We start from the raw sequence: 22,290 nt of genomic DNA, 5'->3' as shown, positions 1-22,290 counted from the left end.
ATCTCTGGACATGATTCCTTCTGAGCTCTGACAGCCCTCTAGATGCTGCAGATGCCTTGAGCACCACAAACACCTGCAGAGTTTGCTCCATAACTCCTAAGTGTGGAAGTAGAAATGGCAGCATGGGGGCTGTAGAAACTGTGCTGCCTAAAGCGGCAGATCAGCATGGACTAAAATGTTAGCTCTGGCTTAAGTTAGCAAAGCCTTCACTCCCTCCACTTCCTTTGGGATAGGAATTAGGTTGGACAAAAATATCTGCATCCATGGAAAGAACCTACCAGCAAATATAAGTAAATCAGTATTGCAAGAATACAACTTCATGGGAAACATTTAGAAGATAAGGAGGGTTTAGAGAATCATTAGGGGTGCATTGAAACAGAGATTTAGGACTCTGTCTATCAAGGTAACTCAGCAGAGAATCCCACAAAAATGCACAGGCTAACGTATATTACACTTTAGCCATTCAGCAACTCCATGATCATACTACAATGAGAAATCAAGGACTGGAGGAAACAGGAGACTTTTAATCATAAATTTTAGACTTCAATAATTAGTATATTTAAGTAAGAAAAAGAACAACAGAAGACAAAGATAAGAGAACAGAACTATTTCCTGACAAGCAAAAGAAGCAATGTATTTATTTCAACAGAATTTTCCAGTGAAAGAAAAAAGACACAGTCCATTAAAAAGAAACATATAAACCTGACTATATTCAAAATAATTACAGTTTAAAAATGTTGTAGAACTCAAAACCTTTTGAAGGCCTATCCCACCCCTCTTTAAACACTGCTGTAAATTGAACTCTCACAAGAAAGGAAGCAAGGTTTAATTGAATATGTATTACTATTGCCACTCATATGGATCTAGCATTTTAATTCCTTGTTTTGTAGTGCTAAAATACCAGCTTGCTACCATGTAAAAGCTGACTATCCTAACCTTCCTTCATTGTCTACGCAAAGTAAACAAATCCCTGCCTTCTCTTTCTAGCACCCCATGTGGACACAGCATGAAAAATCCAGGTGAAATACTCCTCACTCACATAAGCATACAAATATTTTGAAGCATCGCATAAAAGAGTATTATAAATATTGTGAAATACTTTGTATTGAAGAAATGAAGAGGGGAACGATGTACTGTATTGAATATTCCCACAGGTGTATGTCACTGTGATACACATCAGCAACCAATGTGCAGCTGCTGCAAGGACCTGGTCTATACCACCTATGTGTCTCAACCATTCTCTGTGAACTTAGCCCTGTGCCTGTTGGGCTGGAGCTACGCATAACCAGCCATGCACCTTGCTGGCCTTCACCCTGACCTACCAACCAGGCTTGTCCTGGACTTGCCACCCTGCAGGGCAACCTCCACCTCATCCCATCCTGATATGCCACCTCACGATGCTGATACACAAACACGTGTCACACAGTAAACTGTATGCATCATGCTCACTGTCGGCCCTCTCTGTCACAGAATACATGAAAAGGGAGAAAAACTTCCCTAACTTAGAGAAACTCAGTTTCATCTCCTACTTCCATGCAATATGATACGCCTATAAATTGGCCTTAAGGGAACTTCCAGAGATATTATGGGACATGTGGTTCACAGGTCTTCTAGAACAAAACCATTTAGCTTTGCAATAAAAACACATGCCACATCCCTCCAACCAGAATGGTTAATGAGACGCTCTAAGATACAAATGGAAGACATTTCAGGGCATCATAATTTATAAAAACAGATTTGGAGGGAAGAACAGCAAGTACCACGCAGCTGTCAAACCTTTCAAATTAATTATCTTTACATCCCAAAATCAGTATTAAGTATCTGAGTGTTCCCATTCACATTGTTTGAGAGTTACTTACTAGTTTTGCTAATTATGTGAAGTAAAAGGTAGAAATAACATATGTTGTCTATTAGCAAATCATTTAAAAATAAAGTTGTAAACACCTCCTCTGTACATAATGTCTTCTTTTAACAGATCTTTACTCATGACTTCCTGGTTTTTCAAACTTAAAATCCTAGGCAAGTTTTTTCTAAGAACTTTCTTCACTAAAAAGGGCATATTTTAGACAAATTTAGAACAATTTAAAAGTTATTATTAATTTAATGCTTTAAATTAACATTTTACCAAAATTAAAAGCTCTTCTTTTAAAGGCTATTCTCTAGTTTAGACAACATGAGAAAAAATAAAAATCACAAAAAACACAAACTGAACTAAAACTAGGCAAACTTCAGGCAGTTTATATAGTAAATGATACAAATAAAGTAGTAGAATACAGTAAATAAATAATTTTTGCATACCCAGCTCTACCTGATAGGACAGGCCACATTGGATTCTTACCAGTGTTCTTATGCTTCCAAGGGAATGGTCACACTGGCATGGAAACAGCCAGTTTGAGCATAATGCAAAAACCTGCACCTTTAAAACCATTAAATTTTGCCTCATTCTAGTATTTATTTTAAAAATGGATACAGTAATAGCCTGAGCATTAAAATTATCTTTTTCTGTTGTTTAGTATAGTGCATATACGACCAAGTGTTTTTCCAAAGGATAAATAATGAAAAATGTGGCAACAGTTTGAGAGGTTCTCTTCCTCGCTACTGCTTGTAAGAAACCTGATTAAGAACAGAGGGCAAGTTATACAATGACGTGGAGGAAATGAGAAAGGGAAGAAACTGGTGCAAAGTAATTGAAACATTACAGTGAAGCTTATGCCTATACTCAGTTAAAACAAGACACAGTTAAAATAAAACACATTTACTGTGTTTAAACAGTTCAACAAGCAAAATTTAACAGATATATGCATGCAAAAGACACATCCTTCATTCTTCACTCCAACTTTACCAAGCAAAACACAAGATAGTGAATATAAGGCTTTGCTGGCCATGCACCTGTATTTGACCATGCATTTACAAGAAACAGTTTTTACTGGCAAACACCTTGTGGAACTCATTAATACCACAGCAGATATTCTCCACTCCCCACACACCCCCAGCATGTGGTAATAAAATATATGCCAAATCAACTCCATTGACATTTTAAATATTGACTATGGCAAGATACTTTCAAAAATGACATTTTTTTTCCAAAAACTAAGTAATTAACTATTGAAATATTGGATCATTAACTGCTTTAGAATGTCGCACTTCACTAGACACTCCTTACTTTCTATACATTAGAAATAAACAGATAGGTTGCTTAAAACATCATTCTGCGAAATATTTCACAACTGCTGTAACACAATGATAAAAGAAATTAATTGTTAAGTGTCAGTGTTAATCACAGAGCCTCACTTAACATTATCCAACCTAGATGAACTGGAAAAAAAGCTTAAGCACTAACAGTGCAGAAAGTATGTAAAATGATTGACCTCACTTACCCATTTCTCCCCCCCTCTGGATGCTAAATATATAGGATAGCTTCAGTTTTTATGTTGGTCTTTGAAGACTAAAATAGACTGAATTTATTCTAATTTGAATATTTTCAAAATCACTTATTTTTCTGCCTCAGCCTTACCATGCCCAGACTAATGCTTCTAATTACACGGGTCTAAAACAAAACAAATTCTAAATTCTCAAAAATTATGCATGTCACTGATAAAAAGTTGTCATATAAGATTTAAAGACCTTTTCATTAATATTGTGTTGTCGATATACCATTGAAGCCAAGCAGGCATTGACCTTTGACTTCACAATTATCGGAGCAATTGTTTGGAAGTTTGCTGCTTAAATCTAAGTTATACCTAAGTGTCAATAGAGAGCTAATAAGGATACACAAAGTCATCAAAATCTTGCTTTCTTGTTAAGAACTGTTTATAATATGCTTGCAATAAACTGCCTCTCAGAAGTTAGCATGCCAGAACAACAAAGAAATAGTGAATGGTTAGGAAACAAATTTTAATCCCTATCTCTAAAGACTTCATATGGATTTCTTTCCAGACAAACACTCCATCACACCAGCAATTTACTCATCCAGTTCAGAGGGATTTCAAATACTGAGTCCTGTTACCACACTACTGCTATCACAGGAGCTCAAAGCAGCATCCTCATCCCTTGTCCAATAATAGGGAAATGACAAAGGATGGAATATAAAATCATATTTGACATAGATGGCTAAGTCATCAGGTTATCTCTAATACCTCCTCATAAAACAGGTAACTCTTTCAGGTGTATGTGCTGAAAAGGTTATCCACAGAACAACTTAGGTTTTACAACTAAGTGCTGCTAGTTATTTGAAATGAAACTGAAAAGTCATATTTAGAGGTCATGAAGTAAGGACTATCAGTTTGACAGTAACTTTAAAACAGCCTGTAAAAGTGGGAAGATGTATGCAAACTGTCTTTTCTACCATTTTTAAGAGTCTTTACTTGCAAAATAGGAAAAAGCTAAGTTTACAGCTTGAAGTCACTGGACCAACAAAAACCATAGCAGCTAAATCCAAAATTAAATGCAGTATTTCATAATCTATGTTAAAAGAAGCCCATGAAAAATTCAAATTTCTTACCAAGCCAGGAAGGTGTCAGGGTAGTATTTTACATGTCTTTGCAAAAACAACACCCGGAAATGTGTTTAGAGGTATTACCTTCTTGAACTGCCTGAAATGGATTGTTGCCATCCACAAAGGTCACCGAACATGTGATTTTCTCCGTTTGTAAGATCTCATCATTCTGGTTGAGATCAGCAACCGCCATTCGAAAAACTTCCTCATCTTTTTTGGCAGATTCATCAAAAATCGCCCCTGGGAGAAAGAAAAAAAAAAAAAAGAAAAAAAACCACAACAAAAATCACATTGCATCTTTCACCTATAGTATGTAAAAGCATTAATCATAAGCACTTAAGACATATTTTATGCTATAACATCATCCCTTCAATCCTGAAACCCAGCTCTCTCAATGAAGAGCCCAGAAGCTGCTTAACAGTATAGAGAATTCCTACATTTTGACATAATTTAAAACATAAATTGAATAGAAGCATTGATTCCAGCTAGAAATATTGGGGAAATCTAGTTAAGCACAAAACAAATTATCTGCATAAAAACATGGCTAGAAAATGAGAACTAATTTCCTTCCCAAAAATGCTGTAACACACTGAATAACTGCAATGGACTAGGATAAAAGTTTAACATCATGTCTAGTGACAATTAAAAAATAAAAAGGTAAAACAAGGTAATAATAAGCCTAAAAGGGTAACAGCATTGGGAAAATGTGATAGAATTGACAACCACGATTAAAAGACAGGTCAGCAGCTGATATAAACTATTTTGTGTCTAATTCCTATTGGATTTCTAAAACAATCACTCCAGCTAACTCCCTGCCTCTGGAAGTCAGTCAATTAAATTTAAGAGGTTAATTAAAATAATTTCTGACCTTACAAATCTGACAGAAAGTGACTGTTCTGACTTTTTTTCCAAAACATACAAGCAGAGGATCATGAACAGGAAACCATTAAACTTAGGAGGAGCTGGCAGTGGGTGTCCAAACCTTGCACAGCCAACTCTTCAGGGATACTGAAAAAGAATTTCAAGGCTAATCCAGATGGTTTAGTGTTTTTTTTTTCTTTCTTTAAACTATAGTGTCACTTTTAGCATCAATAATTTTCTATTATTTTACATTTGCTTCTTGTATGAACTGATCATACAGAGAGGGCTTAAATTACACTGCTATATAGTCCTATGAGAAATGCTATATTGTTTAAAAGCCTTCATTCAGGGCTGTTATATTTTCAAGATTAAAAAGATGGATGCTACAGAAAGGCTGCTTCAAAAACAGACTTTCAAAAACTGTATTTACTTATTATAAAATTTCTTCAATTTTCAGGTTTTTTTATCGTGGAGTGTCCGTTGTCAACATAACACTCAACTAAGGAAGCGTATCTGCTGAAGCAGCCAAAGACGATAGAAAATGTTGATCACTCATCACTTCAGGTAAACACGTGCAATCAGTGCTGAAAAGAACTGAAGAAAATGGCTTCTTTAAGAGAAATAAACTTTGTACATAGAGCTTATCATGGTTTTCCCACTGTCCTCCAATGCACATCTCCCTGCCAGCACCACTCATCCTACATGAGTGTCATCTCTTCCTACAATCTGACCACTTTGACTCCTTCATTTTCCCTTCTGAAGCTGCTGCCATCTGGAACAGCTGTTCTTTACCTCTCTACCTCATTCATCTGTCATCTCTGTGCAAATCTCAGTTGAAAACATTCATTTTCTCCCTTGCCTCCATTTCTATTTCCTTTGTTTCATTTAGCTCCATAAAGCAAAGCTGCACACGGCTGAGAACAGGGTTTGTATGCAAGATGCTGCAACCTGAATCTTCTCCAAAAAGATAATTATTTGTGTATCCAGGTAGCATATAAGGGTACAAAAGACTTTGTCCAATGATATACCTTAAAACATGTTTTGTTTCTAATCTCATGGAACAATTAAAACCAAACCCATACATGCTCCATCTTGGGGATACACCTGTATTGATGTTGATTACCTAGGCCAGCAAACATTGCTAATGAACCTCGGAAAGAACAATTTTACATGGCTAATAAGTAGCAAGGTTAAAAATAAGAAGCAAAAAAACCCCAAAAGTTGGAAAATAATAATAATAATAGTAATTAGTCAAGTTCTATTCCTGTAGAGTAATTCCGTAACAAATGCCACATTGGAAGGAAGTGAGGACGCAAAGGTTTCATGCACATAGACTGTTGACTGTGTTGCAGAGCACCATGGCAAAACAAAGACCTTCCATCCTACACTTACTCTTCTATAGCTGGGAAGTGTGATCCTAAGTCTGGCTTTAGCGCCCCAAAACTCCAGGTCATTAGAGAATACAAAAAACCCCAAGTTATCTACTGTTTCCTTAGCATGTAACATTACAAAAATTCCCCTCAGCCCCACAGTCCTTCCCCTGGGCAGCAGAGAACTGCTCTCAAGACAATGCAGCATCAAGCTTCTCAACAGATGAACCTTCTTGAGAATCTTCATATTTCTTTCAGGCACAGATATCCCTAATCAACTCCTATGCTTTTTCTCCTATTTGAGAGCCTGACTAAAACCCTACCTCCAACAGCATCTTAATGGATAAGGAACCAGTTAAACTAAACTCCATGTAGCCTTCACAAACAATGCCTTTTCTCACTGTAATACAATTGCTCCCATTTTGCTCTAAGCACTTATTTCATTTACAGCTCCACAGATGAGCTGCAAATTTAAAAATGTCTTCTCTAAACAATACTACACATCTGATACCTCACAAAAACAAGACATAACCCACACTCGAGTGGAGTAGAATCTTCATGGGAAAACAAATAAACACATAGGTAATGTGCATAAAAATATTGTAACCACAGTTCTCACAGCAACCTAGCAGGAACTAGATTGTTTTCCTTCAGAAACTAAGGACTTATTAATTACAGTATCTAACTTAGCCACACAAGAAGCCATTTAAGATATAATAAAGATGACACTGTTCCTTTCAGGAGATGGCAGTGCACAGAAGCATATGTATTCAAACAGTGATAAGAAAAACTTCATTTCATAATTGATTCTCAAAGTTTAACTTCAGTTGTTAAATACAACTGGAAAACTAAAAAAACGCACCAAAAGCAAAGCAACAACAAACCAAACCAACAAAAACCCCAAATCATTTTGAATTTGTTTCTATTCTCACATACAGATTTTTAGGTCCCTGGGTTTTATTTCAACTATATTCCATGTGTCTATATATGTCTCCACATTATATAGGTGGGGGAGCATTACTTTTGATTCTTTCCTTAAAGAAAAAAACATTGAAATGAAAAAGTTAAAGGAATTATTTGGATTCTTCTAACATAGCTGGAATATTTTCCTTTTCCTACGATTTAAAAAATCATCCTCTGGTGGACAGCAGTGAATTTTCTGATGTGAAACGGGTCTATTGGATGTTTACAGCTCGCTTAAATGTGGCCTCATACTTTTGTATGAGGTATGATTTTCTCTCCTTGCTGAGGTTCAAAATCACACAAGTTTTGATTCTTATTTTTTTCAAACATAGACTAACAAAGTCAAACAAGCAACTAAATGAACAAATAAAAGGTACTACACTTTAGAATTACTTCTATAATGAAGGCCACATACACTCTAATTTCATAATGGTTTGACTGCAAAATGAGACAACTGGAATAACTGCAAACTTAGTTGCAGTGCATTTCCAAAATTAACCCTTTCAGCTATAAGAAAAAATGTTACAGAAAGTAATGAATGGCAGAGAACAAGCAAATTATTCCTAGAGATACAGCATGACACTTGCTTTCTACAAAATTATGAAACAAAATTATTTATAAAGGGAAAACCTCTTTAAAATTATACAAAAGCAGATGCTCTCGGTTTCTCTTCACTCTTCTTACTGCTCACCTCAGGTGAAATCTAGGCCTCACACTAAATACGTAATTTCTAACTACACTCAAGGAATATTCCCATGATTGCAACACGAGCCAACATGCTGACACAGCAACTACCTTGCAACAATTTCCCTCTCCTGTTCTATTGGCATGTCATTACTTTCAGCTTTATTTCAGAATCTGGATGAGGATAGCAAAAATGTAATTCTCCACTGGTGTTTTAAAAACGTTTAGCACATAAATAATATCCTGTAGGTTAGCACGTAATTCTTTGTGTTTAACTAACTCATTCATACTCAACTATGTCACCAGAAATCTGTCAATTTAAATGAATATAGACCAAATCATACAAATATTCAATAAGTGCACTAAATACCAATGACATAATTAGAAAGGTTTTTCAAAGATCACTTGTATTACTGACCCATCCATGAAAAATATAACCCAAATAAGACATTATCAGCTATTTCTAGAGTGATTTTATCAGTCTACTGGTATCAGAGCTGAGAACATAAAAAAGGGAGAGAAACATGTCATGACTAAAAGGATGAAGTGTGAAAATATTTAAACCAAGGTTCATCTCTCTGATGACTAAGAAAGGAAAAAGTCCACTGCTTGTAGTGTTTTCAAATATTATAATTTTATTATCTACAGAAGTATGACATTTCTGGACCTCAGTGACCCATAATAGTCTCAGAAAAATAAGTACCTTGTTTCAAAGAGAAGAGGAAGTACATTGATTAAATTGAGGCCACAGTTCAATTTCAGCACAAATTTGATTTTTGCTTTATAACTTTGCACACACATACCTACCTCACCAACAGAAGCAATAAACTAATTCACAAGTGCAGGAATGTTTGGAGACAAAAGGAAGAAAAAAGGGAAATGTAAAACACAGTAACTTCTTGAGCAACAATCAGATGTTATCAGCAGCTGCTGATTCTACAAAAATTCTTTGTTCCACCAATACTTCCAGCCTATTCCAGCGTCTGAATCCAATTCTGCTGTGTCTTCTCAACTGTTGCTATTATATTATTAATCTGAATGAGAAACTTAGCACAGTTGTGGGAGAAGGATGGCCATGCTGTTAACACTGAGAACAAGAAGCTGGGGGGGCTGAGTCTTCATGGCAAGCCTCATTGGAGATGTCCTGCAGGGCTATAAGAACAAGGCCACGGGTCTAGCTCCCCCATAAGAAATTAGGTTAGAAGAAGTCATTAATTTCTCAGGGCTTAAAGTAATAAGTCTGATATCTGAGATCTTGAGATACATTGTAGAATAAAATCCCATCTTATTTCTAGACCATAAGAGTGCCTGTTTGGCAAAATTTTAATAGAGTCTACTCATTTTTAACTATAATGACAAAAGCCTGGCTTTACTGCATATGATAACGTTAGACTGACTAAATGTATACATACAGCTTTAGAAGACCAATTACATGATAATGGAATTATTGTCAACCAGAAAAAGAGGGACTTTACATGTTTTAAAGTCAGACTGCACTCAGTTAGGCATTTGGAAGGTCATATAAAGAGGCACTGCCTTGCATATGCAGCTTCCATAATCACAGTATTCAGCATGCACAAATACAGCTGGACCCTAAATTTCACTTTTGACACAGAGCTGCTGTGAAGTCTCTCTGTTGACTGATAAGCAGTCAAATAAATGCAATCACATCTTGATTTTGTCAATGGAGATAAAATATCAGAATCACTTTTCTAAGTTAAGTTTTAGAAGCCCCTTGAAAGGGTTTTGAAACCCTTTAGAAAGCACACAATAAGCTTCATTTTTGTCCCTTCAGCACAAAGGGAGCAGAAATCCTCCATCTCCTCTGCATCACGAGGGAGTTCCCAGCATGTGTGTCCTCAGCTACCTCAGACATCACACTGCACATCAGGAGTGGCACAGGGCTTGGCCATCAAGCCCCCCAGCCCTTGGGGACCACTGCTGGCTCACACAGTGCCAACATGTGGCTCTAGCTCAGGGCTGAGCCAGTCCCTTGTGTCTGAAGTCATCAGCCTCATGCCTTTGGTCCCCAGGGGCTTCCTGCTCTGCACCTCAGGGATCTTGGCACCAGAGTGCATGTAATCAAAGTTAAGAATTTGTAAAACACTGCTTCTTTGTTCATTTTAATTTTTTAAGACTTTCACAGCTCCCATGGTTACAGTGAGACATCAGGATAGGCCTAGGAACACCTTTGCCAGTTCCTTCTGCAGAGAAAGTAATGTCTCCCTACCCACCAAAATGTAAAGGCAGGATTTCTCTTTCTACTTTATATATCTCAACTTTTTACAAGAACAGCTCAAGAAACTGAACAACATATCAGCACGTATCTTTCACTAGTTACCATCAGAAATGTAAAAAAACCAAAATAATCAGCTTAACATAATGTATTTGCCAGTTTCTGGATCACCCATAGATGCAAGAACGTTCAAGTGAAAGAAGCATCAGGCCTACTGTCATTTTTTTTTTTCAATGGACTTCTGTAAAGGTCTACTTCTGGATAGAGAAGGCTTGGTATTTTTCCAGGCCACACCATGAGCAATGTCATTTTCCATGACATCACTGACAGTGGTTAACCATACCTTATCGATATTTGCACACAGGATGCTGCTGTCTCCAAAACACGTTCTTTAATCAATCACAATTGCATTGATTTTTAATATAATAAAATTATTAAAATTAGTAAATACACAGTTCACATCTAATCAGAATACATGATAAAAACCACCCCAAACCCACATTCACATGAAAAAACCCTCATCTTTTCAAGGGAAGCCACTCTCCCTGCAATTTTGCCATCTTATTCTGCAATCTGGTGGACATATACAAGTAAATTGTATGTCAGTGGCATTTAAGGAATTAGACATGCTACCCTTTTAGTTGGACACAACAATTAAATCAAAGATTAAAGAGCTGGAATAGAGAACAAAGGAATTTTCCACATTTTTTCCCTACTGACATCTAAATTCAGCAAATGTTTTGTATGCGCAAGTCTAACTTTAGGCATATAAATAATCTCTTTCAAGTCACACCTTAAAGTAAGATACACTGATGAGTTTAATATGGCACTGACAGTTTCCTATGGCACCTTTTACTCTCACCACTGCAGAAAATACCTCTTCTTACTCTGGGAGCTACACCATAAAAATAAGAGTCCATTTCTGTTTGTTTTTCAAGTAATTAACACTCTCTTCCAGCTATATGGCTATAATATCATGTAAATGATACAGCAATCCCTTCAGTTTGTTGTTTTTTGTTTTCTAACTTGAAATATTTGAAACAAAACAGTGAATGGGGAACTTCACAGGTTTTTTTAATCTGGCAAACTGCTAGATGCAAATTCTGTTTCAAATACAGCGAAAGGAAGAGAAGTGCAGTTATCTAAACACAAAACAGTCCTTCCATTCTTCTGAACTGAAGCACAGTTGGCTTTTATGTCCCAGTCTCACAGTAAACCAACCAATATAGCTCTGCTTGTTTCTGAAGCCAGTAATTTCTTTTAAACAATTCAACTACAGGAGAGTATTCCACTGTTTTACACCTTTTCTTTTTTATTTTTCTTTTTTTCCTCTCTCTCTTTCTAGACTATACTGCCCAGTATTAGAAGTATTAAGTTCACTTAACAGGTTGACAAAAAAAACACAGACTCAGCTTTTTCTGAACAGACTTTCACAAAGTGTGAGTTAATGCTTCAGATATTGTATGTCAAACCTATTAATTATCAAGTAAGATAAAATTTCTAGGAAAGATGAAACACAAGTCTAAAGGTATGGAATGTACTGTCTTTGTGTTACCTTTACAAAAAATATTTTATATACATTTAGAGATAGTTTGGTGTCAATTCCTTTGGCCACAATGATGCTGGAGATCCATACAGTTCAAAACAAATGTTGATAATTACTGCTCTCACAGTTTGCAGTACTAGTATCCACAATTGGAATTTTTTTCCTGTAAAATTCTATTGCAAGACTGTGGATACACAGCAGTGTCATTGGGAATTACGTTCACATCTGGAAAGAACAGACTTTGTAAGATCTTATCCTCCTTATTTACACTATCCATCGGGCACATATGCACAAGCACGAACACTTTCCAATGACTTGATTTATTTTATGCTCATCCTGACAGACATTTCTAATTGTTCACAAGTTCTAAACCACCATTTGACACTTAAATTGTACCATTTGTTGTATTAAATATGTCAAAAATCATCTGCTGAGCCTCGTTAAAAATTAAAAATACAGCTCTCATTTGCAAACCCCTTTTTGGGAGGGGTTAGTGTTGACTAGACAGTACAAGGAGGAGGGGAGCAAAGGAAGAGGAGGGCAAAATGCAAAATACTGGAGTCCTATTAAAAAAGCATTTATTCAGGTGCATTTTTTCTCTATACAACATATAACCAAAGACAACTTAAAAAGCAATTCTAGAAAATAATAAAGTCCCTTTCTCAATTGCCCTACATTACCATTAACTTAAGTGAACCTTCAATAGAAAATTAGTGTAAAAACTACTATATCAAAGGAATAATACCTCCAGCGAATGAGACTCCACAACCTCTCTGGGCAGCCTGTTCCAGTGCTCTGTCACTCTCACAGTAAAGAAGCTCTTCCTTACATTCACATTGAACCTCCTATGCTCCAGTTTGCACCCATTGCCCCTTGTCCTATCACTGGTCATCACTGAAAAAAAGCTTGGTTCCATCATCCTGACACTCGCTCTTTACATATTTGTAAAAATTGATGAGGTCACCCCTCAATCTCCTTTTCTCCAAGCTAAAGAGACCCAGCTCCCTCAGCCTTTCCTCATAAGGGAGATGTTCCACTCCCTTCATCATCTTTGTAGCTCTGCGCGGAACTCTTTCAAGCAGTTCCCTGTCCTTCTTGAACTGAGGGGCCCAGAACTGGACACAATACTCCAGATGTGGCCTCACCAAGGCAGAATAGAGGGGGAGGAGAACCTCCCTTGACCTACTAACCACACCCTTTCTAATGCACCCCAGGATGCCATTGGCCTTCTTGGCCACAAGGGCACAAGGAAATCCTCCTGTCCACCAGGACCCCCAGGTCCCTTTCCCCTGCACTGTTCTCCAGCAGGTCAGCCCCCAACCTGTACTGGTACATGGGGTTATTCTATCCCAGGTGCAAGACTCTACACTTGCCCTTGTTGAATTTCATTAAGTTTCTCCCCACCCAATTCTCCAGCCTGTCAAGGAAAAATACTGCACAAATGCCTGTTGTGGCACTGGAGATTGCTACCTACTGCTATAGCTGCAGCAGGGCACAATATTATCACCATATAAACACTACATTTTATACACATTGTATCTTTCACAGGATAAGAATTAAGACATCTCCTTTGCACTGTTACAATATAAACTTTATGTGGTGATTAACTAGTGCGATAATAACTTCACATTCATTATGCAACAAATGAGCTGATAATAATGAGAAGCTTCTCATGTTTTCTGTCATATCCATAACTATCAAGTTGGGGTCTAGCTGTGAAAAGCATCTGGTTTGGTAGATATTATTGCCACATTATTAATATCCCATACAGAAAGACAGTGTGATGATCATAAATTTGCTGAATAGTATCTGCATTCTCAAAAATACATTTATTTAGTAATTTTTACTAGCCCCTAATCGTGAATGCAAGAAAACCTCATAAAGCAATGTCAACAAGAATGATCGTATCCTAAAAAAACCCTAAAGTGTTGTTAAGCATTTGTCACTGCTTAATGTCTTCCACACATACTCAGTGCTCTGTCTCTATGTACAATTCTGCTTCGTAAACTTCAGAAGACAAACTAATGTTTTAGTTAATCAAATGATGCAGACTGGTAGGTAGAGATGGAGAGAAGACTGCTGTCAAACCATATCTTTATGACATGGAGCATCTGCAGCACCTTACTCCCCTAGCAGCTGAACTTTGTGGAGAATGAGATTACCAAAATGCCAGAGATTTTGTTCATACACAAACATATGCCTACATACACAAACAGGTGCAAAGATGACAGTGCGAGATTTTTCTTGAGGGCATTTTTCTTCTTTTTCCTTCCTATTTCACTTCAAAAGTTACACAAGCTTTTTGTTCCAAACAGTTTAATAATTTCTTGTAGCGAAACAGTCAACCTTACAGCATAGAAATATAGGTGTTGACACTAAAAATTGCCATTAAGGGTATAACAGGAAGGTTATTTCTTCATCACCACAATATATAAATCCAGGCTTAAAAAAAAAAAAAAAAAAAAAAAAAAAAAAAATATAAAAATACGCAGAAAAAAAAAAAAAAAAAAAAAAAAAAAAAAAAAAAAAAGCTGAATCAGCATATCACAGCCTCACAGAATGGTTTGGGTTGCAAGGGACCTTTAAAGATCATCTAGTTGAAGCCCTCTATCATGAGCAGGGACATCTTTCACTAAAGCAGGTTGCTCAAAGACCCATCCCGCCTGAGCTTGAACACTTCCAATGCCACTGTGGGCGTCCACGGCTTCCCTGGGTATCAGAGAAATGCAGACAGATATAATTTAAATATAGGGCTTTTGAAAATCTATCTCATCTCGCATGTAGTGTTATGAATGCCTTAGTAAAGCATTAAATAACAACAGGGGGGAAAACAGCAGTGAAAAACTGTAAAACATTTTGTGCCTGTCTAAAAACACAAAAGCTGACTCCGAAACGTATCCATTTTTAAAAAGCTTTACTTTTCTATTCTTTAGAGCAGGTTTTTATTCTGCTAAAGGAGCAGCATTCAGCAAATGTACACATGAACATGCTCTTTGAATGGTAATGGTAGACACTAAACAAATTAGTCTTATATTCATCTACCTTATTTTCTTGCCAAGGCAGGACTGTCCTGTAGAGTGCCATTTACATTCCAATTGAAAATTAGCATATGTAACCTCTTTCACTCTTATGTCACACAGAGGGTAACAAATCTGGAAGCAATATGTTTCCAATTTCAACACAAAAAATACATGGAGAAAATGCCCTAAGAAACTGCCACTTTCCAAAAAAGGATACAAATTACTCTGCTTCTACTAACATGTTTATTTTCTTCTCCATAAAGATTTTGCTCTCTTTAATTGTAAACTTTGTATTTTATAATTTTCATAAAAGGACAACCCACACTGCTCTAAAATTTGCTCTCCAAATATTCAGGGCTATGGGCTCAAAGTGACTTAATGACCATAGATGTTAATTACTTAAATTTCTTGCCATTTTCTATAGAAGATAGTGCCATATCATCTTTGTAGTTCTTACTCATGTTAGAGGAATACTCTCTACAGTCACAACTCATAATTTACATGTATGCATAAAAAATATACTCTCAGAATATAAGTCACAGTTATGACAAGTTAGGCTTATTAATTCAAAAATTTCACCCAATCAATTCTGGTACTGATGCATCTATTTTGGAAAGGACAAAAGAAGAAGTGCAGAACAAGGAAAGCTTAATGTCATTCTACATGAGACACATCAAACATGACCAAAAAGGACTGCTTTAAATTATTCCAATTCTCTGCTGCAATTCAACTTCACACTTTGTTTTTATTAACCCTACAGTAATTCAGTAATATAAAGCTCTTTCAAAATTATAACTCTGCCATGTGAAATATCTGTAAATTTAGAGCTCTCAAAGCCTCACTGCAAGTCAATTAAATGTAGTCAAGTTCTGCTAAAGAGTAGTTTCCAGGGTACAATATGTCTGTACATTTACTTTTTTTTTTTTCTGTAAAATCAAATCATAATTTCCAAGACAGAAGCTGTGTGATGAATAAAGAACAGTTGCTTCTTCCACTGGCTTCTTTTATTTTTGTGCTCTCAGAAAGCAAACTTAAAAGGCAACAGTGAGGCAGCAGCTGAGCTATTTCCATAAATTGTGTCTGTGTCAGACACCTCTTCAATCCAAACATTCCTGCCTTCCCCCATTTGTAGAAGACATCCTAAGATTGTACCATACAGCTGGCTACTTACAAACCTGAAGCCAATAACATTTTGCTCTATCATTGAAAGAAGTAACTACAGAAGAAGAAAATGCAGCATAGTGTCAAACACCATCTCCAGAGTTGCTATAAACTCAAATCATCCCAAGTTCACAAATATTTTTAAGGAACTAGCCTAACTTTTTTTTTTTTTTTTTAAATACAGCCAGGAACTACACATTTGGTTTAAGTTATCTCCTATCAAGAACCACTTACATAAAGCTATATGAAAACGAATAAGTATATTCCCATTTTAGAGATAAAGGAATATTAAGCAGATGTACAGTGACTTGCTCAGATGACCACTAATTAGAAGCCTGTCAAAACTGGAAATATCTAATAAAAAAACTGAGAATTCTAAGTACCTGCCTTTATTTCTATAATTTAACATATATTACCTTGGAACACTAATATTAAAATAATACTAAGTATGCTAACATTATAGATCCCATCTCATCTGAAAATTTCATAGGAAAAAGATTTGGGTTTTGGTTTGTTTTGTTTGTTTTGGAGGGGTTTTGTTTGTTTTTAAGTAAAGTGGCTGTAAATTGAAGGTAACAAAAATCTTGTGTGTAGGGTCTTGAAAATTGTTTTAACTTGAATAGACCTGACATCCAGTGACTTTTTTTTTAAATTTTAATGTTCTTGAAATTGGAAAATAAATTTGAAAGCTAGAAAGTACCTAAAGAAAATAAAAATCACAATTATGCAGGAAAAAAACAAGAAGAAAAAATAGTGTGTTATTAGACATATTCCATTTAAAAAACACATTGTAGAAACTGTAAAAATAATTTTTAAAAAATCCAGAAGTGATACATATGAAGAGACAAAAACTGTTGTTATTGCGTGATCTCTGCTGATGAAATTAAGTTTGTGAGTAGCCAACCCAAGTAAGAAAGAAGAACTTTGGGAGCAGCTGGTTGTAGCCAGCAGATCATAATGATAACATGTTCTTATTAATTTACAGAAGTGACAAAAAAGAATCAGGAAAATACCCACTATGATAAAAAAATGTATTTTCTTTTTAACCACTAATATAACCTAAAGTAGTTCCTGTTATCAACATCCTGAGAACAGACCAAGGTTTTGTTTTCTTTCAGTCAGTAGAACAGCACCTGTAAACAATGTGCATTTTATTTTCTGTCACATTTGATAAGTACCCAAGTGATGAATGCACAGAGAAAACCAAGCAAGAAGTATAACCTTCACACTATTGTTCTTGTAGGCACTTTTAGTTTTAGCAACGCTTCCAGCTCAATATTTTAAGAAAAGACATTTCTTATAAAGTACTTCAGCAACGTTGAGAAAACAACTGCAGTGACCACTGTACATAGGAATTATGAATGATAAAGGACATTGGAAAATTTTTTTATAAAGGAGAAGGACACATTGCATTCAACTCCAGAATCCAAATTTTGCTCTCTCTTTTGCATTTAAATATTTCAGAAGATACATTTATCTTGATTTTCTGGTTCCTTCTTCCTTAATCAAGTTATTGTATGGTTTAGGAAAAGATGAGTAAATTTACCTCACACCGACTTTGCCTTCAGGTGTGTCACATGATTAGACAAATCTTTAAAATTTGTCTACAGGTTTTGAATGTCATTGTTACTCTATCCCTTAATTACTCATGCATAATTTTTTATTATTAATGTATTCTTACCAATTAATACAGGATGCCTTGAGTATACTGTGGTACCTTGCATTAATTTGCCAAATGACTCCACAAGGCTTCTCCAGAATTCCACTTAATATGTCTCTTATCTATAGGTCCTAACATTTGATTTCCTTACCAAAGGTTAGTAAAAACCCTGCAAAATTAAGCATAGCTACAGGGATTTCCCAGCAGACTGTTCCAAACACAACTGGTTCCTTAGAAGATTTTTATGGACATATATTTTTCTTGTTGACTTGTTTCCAAGCAAAAATATGATATCTAAATATCCTGTACATAATAGTAACAGAAAGGGCATTTGTAGGAATTAATTGCAGCCGTAGGCATGACTCCAAATCCCTCATTTGTAAAAGTGAGGTTTTCTTACTGAAGCCATTATTTCCTATGCTAGATCACCACTTTACAATAATTTACTGTTAACAAAGTAAAGTTTACTGTAAGATATAATTCCTGAGGAAGAGGAAAACTATGCTCTTGAGGATTTGAGAGCTACATACATGCTGTATGACAACAGAGTATGTATGCTAAACTTGCCCTTAGTGAAGAGGAATATTTAGTGAAGAAATGGGACTATAGCTAGCATTCACATCTAGATCTCCTCTTCAACATCCTGTGTTCCAGGTCCAATGCAGTGCGAGTCTGTACTCAGACACACAGCTCTAAAATCAAACTGTAGATTTTAATTCACAGTGTCATGAGGAAAATTCAACTACCTCTTGAAAAAAAATGTAAAACTATCGAAACTCAAAACCAGCTAATAGTATACAGAAAAAAACCCAACCAAACAAAAAAACAACCAAAGAAAACAAACAAACCCAAAACTAAACAACAACAAACAAAACCAAACCCCAATCAAACAAAAAAACCAAATATTATTCATTGAATTGACAGGGCAAACAAAAAATATTTAACTGATTCTTGAATCACAGATAATTTTCTTTCAGTGCTTCTCTTCCAGCCTCTAGTCATCCCAGTGGAACATGCCCTAATAGTTCCTTTTACAGGTTGAAAATAAAACTCACAAAACATCTTACACAACATTCATACCTAAGCATTTGCACTTCCCCACCCACTCCCTTCCCCTTTTCTCTTTTTTTTTTCCACATAGAGATAACATTATTTTTCTCTTTGGTCTTCAAAACAGAATGCCAAAACAAGACCCCCTGAAGCATAAGTTGAAATTTACACCAGGAGCTAAAGAAACGACAAGAACACAGAGCCCTGTCAGATGAGTCATTAGCCTACAGAATCTTCCCACATTTCTCTTCCCATTCCTTCTTTACTCTCATGGCCTTTGCATCAATTAACTTTCAATTATTTTCTAGACAGTAGAAAATCTTCACCAGTGCTGAAAATGTGTTTGCTGCAAAGTACTAGCACCATGTATTCGTGGTTGGGACATTTTCATGGGACATAGTTTAAACTCCTTAGACAGAAAAATACTGAGCACTGATTTTGAGCGTTTCTTGCAAGTTTTTTGATACAAGAAAATTGCAGGATCTCCCCAAGTTCCACTGTGTTCCATAGGTAACAGAGTTCACACATCTGACTCCTGTAGAAGATTCAAGGCTGTAAATTCCAAAGGATTTTTATACTACTACACTTCTTACAAGGGAGGAAAAAGCGAGGTTTGAAAGCACTCCTTTATAATCAGCTATGCTTACAGAAACCAAGATGTATTCTGGCTAAAGTTTAAGTTTTCCTCTTTGGTTACTTCAGAACAAACATAACCACAATGCACACATGCAGACCATGATTTTTTTTTCACCTAAGCTGCAGTAGATGACATAAGTTTGACACCTGGGTAATTTTTATCCCATTAAATGCATAAGATTGGCTATTCCCCTTCATATGAATTGGCTTTGGAATAATTACTTTTTCTCAAAAGATTTTAGTCTCTATTTCTGCTTATCTTATTTCTCTGTGTCTGAATAAGTGTGCAGAAAATTGAGAAGAAAACTATTACTTGGGCTTGAAGATGAATGACTTACCATATTTTGCTTTCCAGCTAGTTTAGAAAATCCCTCAGTATTTCTTTATGTAAGGTGGCAGGGATGTTCCCTTTCCTATTTGTACAGGGTAAATTAATAAAACACCACTCTAAAAGATCACGTTGTTATTTTTAAAGCCTGCAGTAAGCCAGCCTGCAATATGAAATTAATGGGAAAAAAAACGAAAATGAAATTAATGGAAAAAATGGAAACTAATGAAAAAAATGGAAATTAATGGAAAAAATTAAAACGCACGTACAAGCTCACAGAAAGGAAACACTAAACAGAATTTTCATCTGTGCATACTCATGCTTGCATGGCCTCTGAAAAACAGTGAAGAAGCAAAAGAACGTCTCCTCAAAGAGAAATGGCGCATCATTTCTTCAAAATGAAGGAAGAGTTTTCTAGAAGTATAACAAAACTTGGTGAGGTAGAGGTAATTTGGGATTTAAAGGCTCTATAGCTCTACCCCAGAACACATAAGAATAACAAAGCTGACAAAAATCTATTTCATTACAATTCCTCAGTGTCAGCATATAATCCGTTAAATATGAGTCCATGTCTGGACTTTCAATTTCCAGAAATAGTTATATCCCCAAAGAACAAGGACCCAGAAGTAAAAAAAACAGGGAATAAAATATAAATAAATAATATTAAAGAATTAAAAAAAAAAAATATCTTTTTAAAACCATCAAGATTTTGCTTGCTCAGTTTAATATTTATGCTACTGAGTCATTATAATCTCTCTTAATTTTCAACCTAAATTGCCTTTAATAACATCTTCCAAATTCTTCCATATGACTGCTTCTCCTACTACAAATATATATTTGCATATTACTTGTCTTTTTTGCACATGTTTTTTTTCATATTTGGTTACTTTATTCTCAGAAACATGCAGATGAGTTAGAGAGAATTCCAGGAACAAAAATTATACCTGAATTCATATTGAGATGGGAAAATTTATGTACAATAATATCATCAAATAATGATTAAGTGTGATATAGGAGCCATAACCGCTTCTTAAATGCAAAAAGGGAAATACCTCCTAATAAACTTCCACCAGAATATATTTTTTTTCTAAGAATGCAGCAGTAAGTAGTTATCCATGCACCTTTAACTGGCAGTATTTTTATTTTGTTGCCTGTGTCTCCAAAAACACTTAAAGGATCAATTGCAATCTTCAATTCTACTCTTGCTAAAGTAATAAAGAACTGGGCTGCTTTTTGAAGCCTTTTCATTATTGAATATTATATTCAGTTTTTATCAACTGTATCAAAATCCTGATATCATCTTCTAAAAGTAATGGGGTGTATCACCAAGTTTCAATGAGCGTGTTGTGGCTCTACTGCAAAGCACGCCACGTAGCAGGTTAGTCTCAGATACTGGAAATAGTATCTCTTCTTAAAAAAATATATCCACTATTTTGATAAAAAGAGAGCCTGTAAAAGAGTTTTTTGAGCAGCAAATGGGAAAGCAATCATGATAATCATTGCAGGGAGGCTAACCACCCCCCCCTTTCACCTACTTAAGCTTTTCACTTACTGAAATAGTCTTGGTAGCGATATGATCAAGTGCTTCTTGGAGAAACTAGAACTAATGTTCAGAAAGATTATTTATGACACGTTTCCTGTGAAACCTGAAAAACTCTGTGGGTTCCAGGAAGACCTTGACAGTTGGCCCAGATTCTCCAACAATTATCAACACACAAAGCACAGCTCAGTATCTCCACAGAGCTTGAGCACATATAATTTTTTGAATCACAGAATCTTAGGGGATGGAAGAGACAGAAAGATCATCTAGTCAGATCATCAGCCCCCTGACAGAGCAGGATCACCTAGACCACATCACATAGAAACGCATCCAGGTGGGTTTTGAATGTCTCCAGTGAAGGAGACTCCATAACCTCTCTGGGCAGCCTGTTCCAGTGCTCTGTCACTCTCACAGTAAAGAAGGTTTTTCTGATGTTTACGTGGAACCTCCTATGGTCCAGTTTGCACCCATTGTCCCTTGTCCTACCACTAGACATCACTGAAAAAAGGCTGGCTCTGCCCTCCTGACACTTGCTCTTTACATATTTATAAACATTGATGAGGTCACCCCTCAGTCTCCTCTTCTCTAAGCTAAACAGACACAGCTCTCTCAGCCTTTCTTCATCAGGGAGATGTTCCACTCCCTTCATCATCTTTGTAGCTCTGTGCTGGACTCTTTCAAGGAGTTTCCTGTCCTTCTTGAATTAAGGGGCCCAGAACTGGACACAATATTCCAGATGT

The 22,290-nt window shown here is 36.0% G+C and overlaps 1 protein-coding gene across 2 annotated transcripts in view; it reads right to left on the bottom strand.

Moving 5' to 3' along the window:
* The window catches only part of GRID2 (glutamate receptor, ionotropic, delta 2), a 716,811-nt gene that overhangs the window by 572,116 nt on the left and 122,405 nt on the right, over positions 1-22,290 (bottom strand). For both annotated transcript variants that reach the window (XM_010001338.1, XM_010001346.1), the window contains exon 2: positions 4,580-4,735. In XM_010001338.1, the coding sequence (XP_009999640.1) occupies positions 4,580-4,735 (156 nt within the window). The remainder of the gene's footprint in view (positions 1-4,579; positions 4,736-22,290) is intronic.

Source organism: Chaetura pelagica, unplaced genomic scaffold, assembly GCF_000747805.2.
Source record: "Chaetura pelagica isolate M959 unplaced genomic scaffold, ChaPel_1.0 scaffold220, whole genome shotgun sequence".
NCBI lineage: Eukaryota > Metazoa > Chordata > Aves > Apodiformes > Apodidae > Chaetura > Chaetura pelagica.
Note: the sequence above shows the minus strand (reverse complement) of the source record. Positions and strands in the feature narration are given on the sequence as shown.